A 16,124-nucleotide genomic window follows, 5' to 3' on the forward strand; every position below is an offset into this window, starting at 1 on the left:
TCAAATCAAGTGGTAGGAAGCAAGACCATAAGAGAAACAGAGAGGAGATGAAGCAAGAGTGAGAAAGATGATTTTGTATGTGTGAGGTTCGTTCTTGTACTTTCAACCCAATTTAACGTTAGCAAAAGAACAAGAAAGCTTATATTAAAAAAAAGTAGGACAAAATCTCTCTTTTCCCCAAAATTTGGGTCAATCTATCAGGCAAACCCCACTAATTAACAAAAGTAAAGTGCAAATCTTAGAAAGAAAAAAAGAAAGAATACTAATTATATTACAACAAAGATGAAACATTACCGCACTAAATTGAAAGTGAAAAAAGGGAAAAAGGAAGGAAGAGTAGAAGAAAAAGAGAAAGAAATTGAATGATGAAATCACCGCACCAACAAAAAGGCAAAAAAAATGAGCTGCATTACATTTTGGAAATCCCCCACTTCTAAAAGTGTACCGCACAAACCGCTCATCTCTCTCTCTTTTCCTTTTCATTATAATCTCCTCTTTTACTCTTTTTCTACCAAAAATCACACTCAATTCCTCTCTCTATAATGGATTTCCATTCTATACTCAAATATCTCCTCCTCTTCTTTTTCATCTCCACCGCCGCATCCGAGTTTCAGACCCTAACTCTCCGCTCTCTTCCAACCCCCTCTCCTCTTCCCCTCTTCCCTGACTCTCAATCCCTCCAATCCTCCCCCGACGCTCCCCTCACGCTTGATCTCCACCATCTGGACTCACTCTCTCTCAATAAAACCCCCACCGATCTCTTCAATCTCAGACTCCACCGCGACACCCTCCGCGTTCACGCTCTCAACTCACGCGCCGCTGGCTTCAGCAGCTCCGTCGTCTCCGGCCTCTCCCAAGGCAGCGGCGAATACTTCACCCGCCTTGGCGTTGGAACCCCTCCTAGATACCTTTATATGGTCCTCGACACCGGCAGCGACGTCGTTTGGCTCCAATGCTCCCCTTGCCGCAAATGCTACTCCCAATCTGACCCCATTTTCAACCCATATAAATCCAAATCCTTCGCCGGGATCCCCTGTTCCTCCCCTCTCTGCCGTCGTCTCGATTCCTCCGGCTGCAGCACCCGCCGCCACACCTGTCTCTACCAAGTCTCTTACGGCGACGGCTCCTTCACCACCGGCGATTTCGCCACCGAAACCCTCACATTTCGTGGCAATAAAATCGCTAAAGTCGCCCTCGGCTGCGGCCACCATAATGAGGGTTTGTTCGTCGGAGCCGCCGGTTTGTTGGGTCTCGGTAGAGGCCGGTTGTCTTTCCCTTCCCAAACTGGAATCCGATTCAATCATAAATTCTCTTACTGTTTGGTAGACCGGTCCGCTTCATCTAAACCGTCCTCCATGGTCTTCGGTGATGCGGCAATTTCCCGACTCGCCCGGTTCACTCCTTTAATTCGGAACCCGAAATTAGACACGTTCTATTACGTTGGACTTATTGGAATCAGCGTCGGTGGAGTCCGAGTACGTGGCGTTTCCCCTTCTCTCTTCAAGCTTGATTCCGCCGGTAACGGTGGTGTCATCATCGATTCCGGTACGTCCGTGACCCGGCTGACTCGGCCAGCTTACACGGCTCTTCGCGACGCGTTTCGTGTGGGAGCGAGACATTTGAAAAGAGGGCCGGAGTTTTCGTTGTTTGATACTTGTTACGACCTGTCGGGTCAGTCGTCGGTGAAGGTGCCGACGGTGGTGTTGCATTTTCGGGGAGCGGACATGGCGTTACCGGCAACGAATTATTTGATTCCGGTGGACGAGAATGGGAGTTTTTGCTTTGCATTTGCGGGTACCATTTCGGGTTTGTCGATTATTGGTAATATTCAACAGCAAGGTTTTCGGGTTGTGTACGATTTGGCGGGTTCTCGGATCGGGTTTGCTCCACGTGGGTGCACGTGATATCTGAGCCTGAGATGAGATGAGATTTGTGAGATTTTGTCTTTTCATTAATACTCTTTTAATAGCGACAGAGTGACGAGGAATAATAAAACAAAATTAAAAAATGAAATAGGAAAAGTTAGTAATTCTCATGATGAACTTTATTTTGGTATGTTTTGTATTTATTATTATCCATTTAAAAGTAATTAAAGCCTCAAACTTAGAGGTGATTTGGTTTGTGTTTTGAAGTTAATGATTTGGACATGTGTCCTTTTCTTTAAGTAAGTCAACTACAGCATTTAATTTTAATTTTAAGATTTCAATTTGAATGTAATTCTTTTCATTCCAACTAACTGTCCAACTTCATTTCTTAGGCTCATAAGTTTTGGTTCAAATTTAGTAACTTCCCTTTGCTGTCATTTTAGTCTTTATTTGCATGTTAAAGAAGAATATTCAACTACAAACAATCATACTCTAACTTTTTATTTTCCACCTATAAATCAAGACACATACAAACAAAATTTGGACAAGATTGATGAAATTACTCTCAGATTTGTTGAATGAGTCCAAAGATTTGTTTGTGTTTCACATGCTTTTTGTGGGATGATCTCATGGACGATTTCGTCGAAGATTGGACCAAGATACATCACAGAAGAATGCATATAAAACCCTTATCTCATGGTATCCCGGTGCAATGTTGTTCAAGTTCAATTGCTAATTTCTAACATTCTCGACTGAGATTTTTCTGAGTTTTAGGACAAATTATTGAGTTTTTTTGTTATGTGCGTTTTGTGTTTTGCAGATGCCTCTTATCACTAAAATCAATACTAAAGATTTCTTTCTAGCTAATTTGACCTATTGTTCACACTTAGCGAAGACTGTCTCAAACATTAAAAGTAAGTTAACACCTAGACAACTTTATATATTTAGGAAAATCTTCTTTGGACATTTCTTGGATGTCAAGTTGGTGTTTAATGGACCTATGTGCCATTACATCTTGTTGGGAGAGGTCGAGGATGAACGAGACGATGTAACTAGTTTTATATTACTCGATCTAAAGGTTTCCTTTGGGTGAAAGGATTTGACATTATCACAGGGTTGAGGTTTAGCCGTGACATGACGTTCAGTTGGAAATGAAAAAGCCCTTAGATTGAGACGATTATACTTGGGCAATATGACAAATATGAATGGATCTAAGTTGGATAAAGAGTACCCAACCTTGAATTTTGAGAGTGGCAAAGATGCGGTGAAGATGTTTGTATTCTATTTCATTGAGCTAGCGAGATGGATAGGGAGAGGAGGCAACATATGGATTGGATCATGTTGAGTCTTGTTAACAATTGGGAGGACTTCATCAGCTACGATTGTGGTGAGTTGATATGGGTTAAAACCCTTGCCAACTTAAAAGGGGCATTTAATGGAAAAGTAGCCTTGCACAAGAAGAAACCTGTGAATAACAAGTCCTCGGAGTCTTAACCCATATCAACTCACCTCAATCGTAGCTGATGAGTCCTCTTAATCATCAATGAGGCCTAACATGGTCCAATCCATATGTTACCTCATCTTCATACATATCATTGCAAGCTCAATGAAATAGAATATGAACATCTTCAATGCATCATCGTCACTTTCAAACCGAAGGTTTAGGTTATTCTTGTCCAACTCAGCCCCATTCATGTTTGTGCTATCTCCCAAATATAATTGTATTAATATAAGAGCTTTTGCCTGTTCAAACTGAACCTCACGTCTCGACATATACCTCAACCCCGTTATAATGTCAAAATCCTCTTGCCCAAAGGATACCTTATCACCTAGTAATTTAAACTAATTATGTCTTCTTGTCGCTCCTCAACCTCCCTCAATAAGATGTAATGGCACATAGGTTAATTGAACACCAACTTGACATCCAAGAAATGTTCAAACACAGTTTTCCTAAACATATAAAGCTACCTAAGAGTTAACTTATTTTTTTATGTTTGAGACGGTCTTTGATAAATGCGAACAACACGTTTGCAAGAAAGAAGTCAGAACTTTGGATTTTGGTGACAAGAGGCATCTGCAAAATAGAAAAATACATAATAAAAAAAAATAAGTTTTCTGTTCTAAATCTCGATGATATCTCGGGTCAATCTTGACTAAGGAAGAAGTCAAAACTGTGATGTATCTTGGACCAATCTCAAGTGAAATCGTCCTCGAGATTACACCATAAAATGCATGTGAAACGCAACCAATCTTGAAACTCATTAAAAAGTTTCGAGCTAAGTTCATCAATTTCTTTCGAGATTTTTCATCTACACGAGCCTAGATTGATAAAGTTGTTGAGATTCATCAAAGGAAACCACCTATATGTTAACTTAAAATCTAGTTCTACATCCAACTACACCAAAAAATCAACTACATATTTTTCTATCCGCCTTAGATTTCATAGAAAACACTATAACAGAACCTAAAATAATCCAGCCTTAAACTATGAAATCATTCAAAGTAAATTTTCTTCATAGATTTAAGCTTGAGAATGACTTCAAGAAATCTTGACGAGTAAAAATTAGTCAAATTTCTTCAATTTTGAGAGCAAACATATTTCATTTCAACCATAGTGAGCATAGAGTTTAGGGCTTACGAATATCAAACTTTCACGTTTCCATGAGTATTTTGGTCAATTGAGAATAACCTTTATTTTGAAATTTAAAAACAAAACCCACAATCTCGATGCCGAGTTCGGCCAAGTTGGACCAAGAAATTATGTTGAAACAATTGTCTAAAATTTGAGAAGAATCTCGATGTCGAGGTTGGCCGAAATTGATCAAGAAAAACAAATTGATGAGTCTTTTCGAAAGTGAGTTACTTTTCAAATACTAAAAATATAAAATACAATAACACAAAATAGCACTATAGACAGAAATTATGCTCAACACCAAACAAAATAAATAACATCAAATCAAATCAACTCACTCTTCAAACCCTATGTTTTAACCTACAACCAACCTTAAGGGGCCAAATTCAATTGAGTTTCATATTAAAGTGACAACCAAAAGTATTGCTCCTACAAAAATATTGTATGTTTCTTCCACTATTATTTTATCATCAATTATTTAACTAAAAATAGCATGATCTAACATATGTTTTCAAGAATTATTGTAAGTAGGTATTAAAGTTTCACAATTTTTTGGCTACATAGCATTGATTGGACTTAGCTTAGTAGATGTTATAGGTGAGAAATATTAGGAATTTAGAAAATATACAGTGTTGATTAGTCTCACTTTAACTAATTCACTTGTTTGATTTGAAAATTCATGAAACAAAAAAACAATAGTTATAATAAATAAGCATCAAAATGATACTAAATATAATTTAAATAATAGATATATGTTCATTTGTTTGAAAATTATAAATTATTTCTTTAAAATTTTCATTGAAATCAATATTTTTTTCCTTTTTTAAAGCTAAGGCGTCATATTTCTCTTCACTTGAAAATATAAAACTTTATAACTAAATTGTAAATTTAAGATTTAAAAAACCTATAATAAAAATGAGAATTCCATTATATTTAATTAAAATAAAAGTTGTTTATATAATATGTATGTAATTTAGTGTTTTAAAAGATCAAATTTCATTTTCTCTATCACTTATGTGTATTTTTACTTGTCATCTGTATGTCTTGTAATTATACACTCCTAATAAATGTGTAGAACCACACCCTAATTGTCCAATTGTCTTTAAATATTGGATTTTTTAAAAAATATATATAGTGATAAATGGAAGAAATTTGGAGTGAATTTCAAAAGAAAAAAAGAAATATGAAAAATACTATATTTTTAAGGGGTCTTTACAACATAGAACAAAAAGACCAAATATTTACCGTCTATGAAACAATTTCAAAAATGAAAAAATTCCACAAGCCTAAAAAATTAAAAAAATGTTACATGATTAATTGACATCCAACACGATTGTTTAGATTTGGTATCGTTTATATTTGGGAACTGTTTTTTTCAAGATGTTTTTGGTATAGGATCGTTTAGATTTGGCACACGATCGTTTAATTTAGATTCGACGGACGATCGCTTTGATTGTTTAAATTAGGGTAGCAAATCTCAACCATTTTTTTAAGATATTTTTGGTACACGAATTATTTACATTTGTCTATTTTAGTACATGATAATTTATATTTCACAATTCAATATCTTAACGATTATTTTCCACGATCTTTGATATTTGGAACCAAATAACAGTTGAAAAAATATTAAAAAATTACCAAAGAAAGAAAAAGACATTGGAAAGAAAAAAAATATAAAAGAAGAAAAAATGACAATGGGATGGAAAAGAAAAATTACAAAAGAATGAATATGAAAAGGAAAGACAAAAGGAAATATTTTTAAAAAAATTGCAGAAGAATATAAAAAGACGATGCAAAGAAAAAAAAATGTCGCATAAGAGAAAAAAAAAAGATAGAGAAAAGAAGAAAGACGATCATAAGGAAAATAAAACTGAAATTCTTTTAAAAAATTGTAAATTTCATAGACTTTTTCAATTCATGACAGTAAATATTTTGTTCGTTTTGTAACTTGGTTAATTATTTATTTCAATGTTATATTTTTTTATTTTCGCGTCAGGCTTGTTTTGATTCTCTTTTTACCAAAAAAAATCCATTGTATCAAATCCCAAAAATAGCCAAAATTCTCTTTTAGCGTTAATCTTTCTAGTAAACAAACAAAAATGATAAAATGTGTTTTGATTAATTAAAAATATAAAAGTAGCATTTTGGTAATAGTTCATATTTTCATTAGGTTTTTCTAAACAACACTAATCAATTGGAGTTCCTTACGAGTATACACCATATTTATGGTCACCTGACCTTGCCTAATACTCCTTCTTCACGTGCACAAGTCTTTCAACACCTAGTCTTGGTTGCAAGCTTGCTAACCTCTCAAACACCTAGTCCTTGGACCGCCCAACAAACCTCTTACCAACCTCTCAAAGTCTTTTCGCTTAGCATGTTTCCTTGCTCGTCTAGCCCATTGCCTTGCCTATAAATAACCTCTTTGGAGGTTATCTCGCCTAGGCAAACACCTAGCAAGCTTCAACACCTAACATCTCAACACCACACCTTGTCCTTGGAGGCTCTTCATGCCCACATGTTTTTCTCGCTTAGGCCGTTTGCAATGCCAACATTTAGCCAAATAACCTCTTAAAACAAGTCCCTTGCCTAGTGACACTCCTTTGGAGGTTCTTCTCTCCTTGGCCACTCACATCATGTCCATATGTCCATCCTTAGAGGTTCTCAAACCTTTTTTACTGTCCAAGATTCTCATTTAAAGGTTCTTTTGGCCTTCCTTGTCGTCCATGCTAACCTCTAAAAAGAAAATCACTTCTTTTGGACACTTAGCCAAAATTTTCCAACTTTTCTCTTATTTTTTTCTTAAACTCAAACCGAAATTTAAAATTCCAAATATTTATACCTTCTTTTTCCATAAATTTTATTTTTTCTTTTCCTTGACTAATCTTAGCAAATCCAAAGGTTAAAGAAATTTTGGGTTTCACATTGTAAGTTCTGGTTATCTTCTTCCTTTTGTGCGTTTGAGACTATAGTTTTCATTCCTTAATAATATAAATGTTTGTTCTTGTCAATTCATACACTTAAAATCATAAAAACTCATAATATATAGGTAATTGAGTTTTGCTTGCACGCAATCACACAGTTGAGTTTCTCTTACGTATTCACCTCAAATTAAGACGGTCTCTTTTCATTTTCCCTAATTATTCTAAATAAAAGGCTAACAACAACTTTATTTTTACAAGTTATCATATATATAGGTGAAGGGATGAAAGGCCTACCTAGTGGAAGCTTTAATTTAATTTGGAAACCTAAAATTACCAACGCATTGGCAAAAGTAATATAGTTACAAAAACTAATTTCTATAGCTAAACATGCTTCTAAACAAGTAACTTACAAAGGTAACTCATTTTCATTGAAGGTGTAAACCCGATATTTTCTAAGTCAATTTTATTTTATTTAATATATGTGAAAGGATTAAAAGAAAATGGAAATTATATATATATATATTTATTTATTTATTTATTGGTTTTCATTAAGTTAAGTCAAGACAAAAGAAAGAAGGAAGGTGGAAATTCAATCGGTGCAATATTTTTTTATGTCATAAACTCATCCACCGGCAAACTTGTTTCAATTCCTTTCTTCACCATTTTTGCACCAAATTTCACAGAGACTTCGAAGGGAAGAAGGCTGAGAGAGGAAGAAGAAGAAGCCCAAGAAGTATTGGTTGAAGAACCCAAGGAGTTTGCAAGATCAACTTCTCTATAGTTCACTAAGCACATCTCTGGTTTTTTACTGATTCCGAGATACACAAAAAGAATTAAGATGTGAGGTTTAAATTTACTGGAAGATAATCATTTTTAAACAAACTTTATGAAGAAAGCTTGATCAAATTCTGATGTTCATTAGGTGAATTTTGACAAAGAAAATAGGACATGTGGTTTTCACGCGAAATCAGAAAGTCTCTAATTTGTTTAGTATTTCAGGGTGTACCGATGTAGTTAGGATCTCTATTTGATATGGTTAGAATTATTATTCAATTTACTACAACTTTTACGAAGAAACCGTGAACCAAAACCAACTAAAAATAAGTTAAATGGTAGGGACAAGCTAAAGGGGTCATTGTACGCGCAATTGTTGGAGTGGTTTAGTTTTGAGGGATACCTGAGATTATACACAAGGAATCAGATTTATATGTCTTGAGGTAAGTTTTATAGGACCTCAAAATAAAGATTTGAACGTAAAGAAATCTCATTTTGGTTAAGTAGTGGAAGAGTTATGATTATTTGAATTGTGTGCTGCGAATCTGGAAAATTCTCAGAAATGTGTAGAGTATGGATTATTATTTTTAAGGATAGACTTCATTAGCAATATCCGTAGGGAGCTATGTCAAGCATAATATTTGAAGATTTTAATATTTAGGTTTCTAATACTTGGTTCTGATTGTTTGACAAGCCAAGAGGAAATATGTCGGATTTACACATCGAAAAACTAGTCTTAGACTGTGAGTGACCAAAACCAGATTTGAATTTTTTTTATTTTCTCCAAATTATTAAGTATGATTGACTGATCTACACGTTTTTCCTTCTGAATACTAGAAATACTAGTTGTGGAAAAACCAAAATTCTGAAACCAAAGCTCAACACAATACACTTCATTTAACCCTTAGTTTTTCCTTCTGAATATTAGTCCCTCTCCTTTTCAAGGTGAATTAATATAATTCTCTGCACATTGTTTGTTCTTCATTTAATCCCTGAAATGATTGAATGTTTCATGCAATGTCTTATTTATGTTATATATGTGTTAATTCATAAGTTTGCTTTTGTGTATAGTTTTTCTCTTCACTCTAAGTTTTAGACTTCAAGCTTATGCTAATGGAGATGGTTATGCTTTTGTGTATGTAGATTCTTTTGGACAATATTCAAGCAATGGAAGGTGAAACGTATTACAAGCAATGGAGAACATGTAAGCTTTCTTTTTCATTTGTTATCTTTTGAAGATATGAATGAAGGCTACAAAAATAGTTTTTCCATTATTCTTTCTTGTGGTGGGTACGTGGTCCTCCCACCACAAGGGTTGGGAAGGAATTGAGATTAGGATGTTGTTGAAAGGATATCCATGGCAGATATATGCTCACTTAAATGCATTAAAAAAAAACCAAGTTTTCAGTGGTAGCCATTCCAGCGAAATAGTCAAAGAAGAAATGTTAATAAATTAATGTATTGATATGATGATATGTAATAGTCAAAGAAGAAGTGTTAGTAAATTAATATTCATTTGTTATCTTGTAAAGAATAAGTGGTAGTCACGTGTAAGTGCTAATATGATGATCAAGGTATGGATTTTTTCTTTGGTTAAACTACCGCTTTTGTTAAGTCTTTCTTTGGTAGTTTTTGAATTCATGTAGTCTATCATTTAGCCAAAAACTATTGAACTTTAGGATTACTTGTTTAGCTTTATGTTAGAAAACATTCAGTCATGAGGTTTCACTAACTATAATAAGATTACTTGCTTAAGATGGAGTTTACTTTATGTTTATTCTTTTTGAGCTAGCTGTTGGGTTGAATGCCATTAGGTATTTATTTTTGGACAATGGGTTGCTTTTTTTTAATGAGACAGGTTGAATGCCAAAAGAGAAGAGACTATAAGTGTTGTTCATGTTCTACCGTGAATCATTTTTTATATATGTTTTCAAGATGCTTGTGCAAATGATTGTACAAACTATAGATTTCTATGTTTTTAATAGAAATTTTCATTATGGGATTTCTACAATTTCTTGGACAGTGATTTCTTTGTCCCTTTGTTTGGTATCTTCAATTTGGGATCAGGGTGTTGAATCCATAAGAGAGTAAGCGAGTGAATGACATTGTAAGCAGACTATTCCGGCATTGTAGTTGGCTGCAGTCAATCATGGGTCTCGTTCAAGTTGTGTTTTACAGTGTGGTTTTGGTTTTTACGGTAGCCTCCAACAGGTGTTGAAGCGCAGTATTTCATTGTGGTTTAGCATTTGAGGTATTTTCCTTTTTCTTCATTTAGTCCAAATACGTTTGGTGTGTTAGGTTTATGCCTTTGTATTCTCTATTGAAGCAACCTTTTCATGGCTATTTTTCACCATATCATGTAGAGCTCCAATGGATAATGATCTTGATATTGTTTGTAGAATGATTCAAGTCATATCGAGTTGAAAGCTAAGCTTGTGGTGATAGCTAGGCAATTGTTGAAGATTGAAAGACTGAGAAGGCATTTAGGATTTCTTATTTAAGTCTTGTAGTAGGATATTGTTTCATGTATTATTGTAGAATGTATATACAAACATAATATTAAGATTTCATTTTGTGTATACAAATGTAAAAGAAAAATATTGTAGTTTCTAAAATATTAATTTGTTGGCGTTAAAAATATATTTATCTACATGTACCTAGTGTCGGTTTATAAAAAAATGGACAATAATGTAACAATTAAATAAAAATAAATTTATAAGAATAGATCCAAAAACAAGACTTTAATGTCTGTTTTAAAACGACATCAAAGGCCAACCGACACTAAAGATCTTCAATAACACCATAAAAAATGTCGATTTAAAAACGACATTAAAGGCCTTCAGTGTCATTTTTAAACCGACATTAATGAGGCCTTTAATATCATTTTTAAATCGAGATCAAAGCTGAAACGACATTGAAGGCCAGCTAGCATAGATGTCGGTTGCCAACCGACTCTAAAGGCCGTTAATATCGGTTTTAAACCAACATTAAAGCGTAGAATTCTTGTAGTGATAATTTCATTCATGTATACTATGCTTGCAATGCATCATCGAGTCAAGTCATCGCACGTAAAACACTCATTGTAACTCTTTGTATCGCATTCTTCCATTGTAGGCGATGAGTCATGGGTCATGATCATTGTTTTTGTGAAATACTCACAATGGACCTCTTCAACGCGTAATCTCTAAGTCCTTATTGAGTACAAGTTTTTCTACTGCTTGCCCAAGTGCAAGCAAAACAGTAGGTTTACCTGGGTAGTCTAGGGTCGAATACAAGAAATTATTTCTTTGCTCCTATTTTCGACGAAATTCATGCAAATCATGCGGTAAAAATTGAATGATGAGTTGTATGAATAATGTGTACTTTCCTTAACTATTTACACTACAGTGTTTGGCGGTGCAGGTGACTATGGAGTTACGATGTAGGTAAGTATAATCCTCTTAGGCTAGATAGGGAAGGAAACTGAATTAAATAATTATACAAACTAGCTGATGTCTTGATACTTTGATGCGGTTTAGACACTTCAACCATGAATTAAGGTTGGCACCTCTCAATGCTCTACCATACATTACTCACTCACCTTTTGGGATGTAAATACACAAATTAGATGACATTAAATCGCAACTCATTATGCTTGCAATAATAGTAGTCGACCCATGATTAAGGTCCATACCTCTCAGTATATTTTTACCATACACAATGTCCTCTCATAGATGCATGTTGAGGTGCTTAACGATGCAAATACATCGTTGTATTTATTTTTGCCACTTGCATAGTTCAAAGTAAGTTATGATTCTGATTTCTATCCTTGCTCTTCTCTCGAAGGATCAGGGTTAAGAAGGATATTCTAAACTGAACAAACTAGTATTACAAACAATATGGTTTTCTTCCTATCAAGCACCTAGCTCATGTATATATAGTTATTCAATCATGGATGCATATGAAAGAGGTAAGAATATGACAAAATGGTAGTAGAAATGCATTGCCTTTAAACATAACAAATTGAGTCTTTCGACCTTAATGTTTTGATTATAGAACAATACAAAATAAAATCAACAGATGGAAAAATAAGTGAATGGTTGTGCCTCCGAGTTTGGTAAATCATTCTCTTTGGTTGGAATGTTGCCTAGATAGGAGGGGGAGAGTAGTGGGTTTATGGAATTCTCCTTCGTCTTATGCTTAGGCTCTCACCTAATGTATGATGATAGATAGAATGTGGAGATTGTAAAAATCTTACGTGTCCGGCCAATTTGTGCACACTCGCTGAGGAGGGGTGCATAGGTTTATATACAGAACAATTGGTGCTGACATGTCGACGCTCCATTAAGATTCTGAAAAGTTGTTGCTCTGCTGTGCACCTAGTCTACTTATCATTTTCTGAAATTTCTGCTACTTTCTTTTGTCTATTAATGTCACTTGATCGCTCAACATCTATTCCTTTTCACTAAAAGTTGAGGAGATTGCTTCGTGTGATATGCTTGCTCTTTTTCACCTAACATTCTGCGATGAAACATATTAAACTTTGTCAAAATAGAAATAGAGTTCTTTTGTGGTAGACTTTTCGCATATTAGTTAAATTCCTACTTTTTCTTTCTGCAATCTTCTACTTTTATGCAATGAGTCTTTATTATTTTACTTAAGAATCTGCAATAACTCGTATTTCTACAAGTTATTAGCGCGCGTAATATATTTGGTACATGATCGTTTAGATTCGATCTAAGTAGTCAAACCTAAACGATTTTTTTACAAGATTTTTGGTACACAAATGTTTAGATTATTTGTTATATTATCGTTTATATTTGCCTACATGATTGTATTGGCCAAGTGCTCTAGTTTTATATTCTCTCACACCACATCTCTCATACCACTAGGAATTTTAGTCCAAGTGGGAGTTTGTTGGAATTTTTTGTCCTAAAACTCGTAGTTTGTAAATCATATTCTGTTCAATATTATCGTAGTTTGTAAATCTTAACTCCTGTTCACACGAGATTATCCCTGAAATGGGAGGCTTATTGGGCCAACGCTGATGAGCTGCCCTCACCTATGCAGATCTAAGGATAATCTCGTGTGAACAGGAGTTCATAGTTAACTCAGGATGAAGACTAAGTTACCTAGGTCATCAATAATTGAGATAGTCAGTTTTAAACAGTAAACGGTGTTATAACGTAAAAAAGACTAATTCATGGTTCAGTCTTATGTAAACATTTTACATAGGATGCCCCCACTTTCATGTCTCTACATGAACGATTAGGATCACCTCGTTTGTACTACAAAGTGGGCCGCATCCATAGTTTCTCTAAATAAGGCGCCCAACCTTTATTTCATATACTATAGACTATTTAGGCTATATACTCGAACTTGATCCACGTTTATGTTTACACATAAAGTTCAAGTTTATTCAAAAATAGCCTTGGAACTTGATTTATTGGATTTAAGATTATAATATTTAATTTCTCAATAAACAACTTTATTGAACATAATATGATTTACAAACTACGAGTTTTAGGACAAAAAATTCCAATAGATTGTTTAGATTTGGCTATTCTTTGGTACACGGTTGTTTAGGTTTGGCTATTTTTTTGGTTGGGTACTAAAACTAAATGATTTTTTTCAAGTTTTTTGGTACACGATCGTTTAGATTTGGCTACCAAAATCTAAATTGTTTTTTGTTAAATTCAAGTACACGATTGTTCAGATTTGACTATTCTTTAATACACGGTCTTTTAGATTTGGCTACACGGTTGCAAATCTAAACAATTGTGTACCAATATCCAACGATTTTTTTTCAAGATCTTTTATATTTGTTACATTTGGTTGTATCCAAATCTAAATGTGTACCAATATCAACGATATTTGTTTAAGATTGTGTGCCAAGATTTTTTTATATTTGGTACACTATCTTGAACCAAATAACATATTGAAAAAAAAAATTACACAAGAAATAAGATGAAAGGAATGACAAAGCTGTAATATTTAAAAACAAATTGTTGGCTTCATAGAATTTTTTATTTTGTTACATGGGCCTTAAATATTTTGGTGTTTTGTTATATTTATGAAAATTTTCCTTTAATTAAATAAAAATTAAACTAAACTATTAATTAATTCTTCAATTAATTAGTAGCTGAATTAAATATCTTATATTTAACTTAAATTAAATTTGAATCATATTCAAATATAAATTTCTCTCATAACAATAATTTTAATATGAATCCAATTCACATTAAATTAATATTTGAACTCATTCAAATATTTTATCCCTCATAAATTAATTTTGAATCATATCCAAAATTAAATGTATATAATAACGTTTGATTAAAATATAAATTTTATATTATGATGTATCACCATACATTATACAAATTCCCAAAGTAAATTTGAACATTTCAAATTATAACTAATATAAATAAATCTTATTACCTTTTATGAGCTTGGAAGATGACCTAATGGACCTACATATTAGAAGCTATAACGATATGATATTAATTGGCTAAACTCATTAACCACATTAATCAATATTCGTTAATTGTGTGTACACTCCACTAATAACTCACAGTTGAACTCTTCTCACTATAGATATATTTATGTGTCAACGGATATAAACCAATAACAGTTAGTTAATTAGTCCTTCACAAGTGTTTATAACACCAGCTGGGTCAAATTGTAGTTTTACCCCTAAGTTACTTTTAGTCCTTAAATATCAGTACTCCTCTAATGAACAACCTATTTGCAATCCAACCACTAAACATAAACTTATTTCTTGCCATAGAGAGGGTATAGGACCCTTTGTTCGACTCCCAAAGACACCATTTAAGGAAACACTCGTCTACTTAGCCTAAAGTCGGAAAGAAGTGAATTTCATCTTATGTGATTATGTTTCCAACTTCCCACTCGATCTTGTCTCTAAAATGATAAGCATATTGAGTCGGAAAAGTGGCCACTCTTACTTATACAACTCGAAGAACAATCTCTCGCGAACAAGAGTTTATAATACACTCAAGATTAAGACTAACTCCACATTTGAGGCATAAATTAAACAAAAGGTGGATCGATTTTATTTTACTCCCCTTATTTTACCACAAAAATCCATGCCACACGTTGTTCCACTCCCTGCCACACACTGTTTCGTTCTCTCGGCGGGGTGCATCTCGGGGCAGTTGAAAATTTTGTTTTTCTCAAGGTTAATCTTGGCCAAGATCGCTACTTAGATTTTTTTCAAATTTAAAAACTATTTGAAGAAAATTTCTTTGTCTCTCTCAGGGCTATCTCGGGCCAACTTTGATCCCAGCCAAAGTTGGCTTAAGATATCCTTGAGCTAAAGAGCACATAAGCTAATTTGATATATGATCTCATGCTAAGGTTGCCTCGAGATGTCTCTTAGAGAGATCGGGAAGTTTTCTTCAAATAGTTTTTAAATTTGGAAAGAATCTTGGTGAGATAGGCCCCAAGAAAAACAAAAATGTCAGTTATTCTACATGCACCTAGTCAAGAGAATGTAGCAGTGTGTGACAGAGTGAAACGATGTTTGGCAGAAAGTAAAATAACCATAATTTTCCTTTTGATCCATGTTTCAAACATGGAGCATAATTTTCCTATCGTCAAATCTGCACCTCAAACACGTTCTAAAGTATTAAATATAAGTAAAAATAAATAAATAATATTAAAATTTATTAGAGTACATCTATAAAATTTTGGTTTATTTTGTTATATTTAAAAATGCCTCCTAATATTATTTAATTTGTTTTAAGTTATGTTTATGCAACAAACTATCCAAATATGTGGAGAAAAAAAGATTCTTCACTCAAATACGTTAAAACTCCCAAATAATCAAACATAAAAACAAAAAAGCTTTTTTTTAAAAAAATACCTTTTTAAATATCGACGCAAACCGTAATGAGGTTCAACGTTTTAAGTTTATTTGTAATATGAAGC

The 16,124-nt window shown here is 33.7% G+C and overlaps 1 protein-coding gene across 1 annotated transcript; it reads left to right on the forward strand.

Moving 5' to 3' along the window:
- The first annotated feature begins 409 nt into the window (after positions 1–409).
- Positions 410–2,208, forward strand: LOC101209277 (aspartyl protease family protein 2). The gene has a single exon (XM_004139610.3). The coding sequence runs from the start codon at positions 543–545 to the stop codon at positions 1,902–1,904; it is 1,362 nt and encodes a 453-aa protein (XP_004139658.1). The 5' UTR covers positions 410–542; the 3' UTR covers positions 1,905–2,208.
- The last annotated feature ends 13,916 nt before the right edge of the window (positions 2,209–16,124 follow it).

The sequence above is a fragment of the Cucumis sativus genome, chromosome 7, assembly GCF_000004075.3.
Source record: "Cucumis sativus cultivar 9930 chromosome 7, Cucumber_9930_V3, whole genome shotgun sequence".
NCBI classification, from domain to species: Eukaryota; Viridiplantae; Streptophyta; class Magnoliopsida; order Cucurbitales; family Cucurbitaceae; genus Cucumis; species Cucumis sativus.

Excerpts from the sequence above, each read along its gene's own strand:
- LOC101209277 (XM_004139610.3), top strand. The coding sequence starts at position 543 with ATGGATTTCCATTCTATACTCAAATATCTCCTCCTCTTCTTTTTCATC.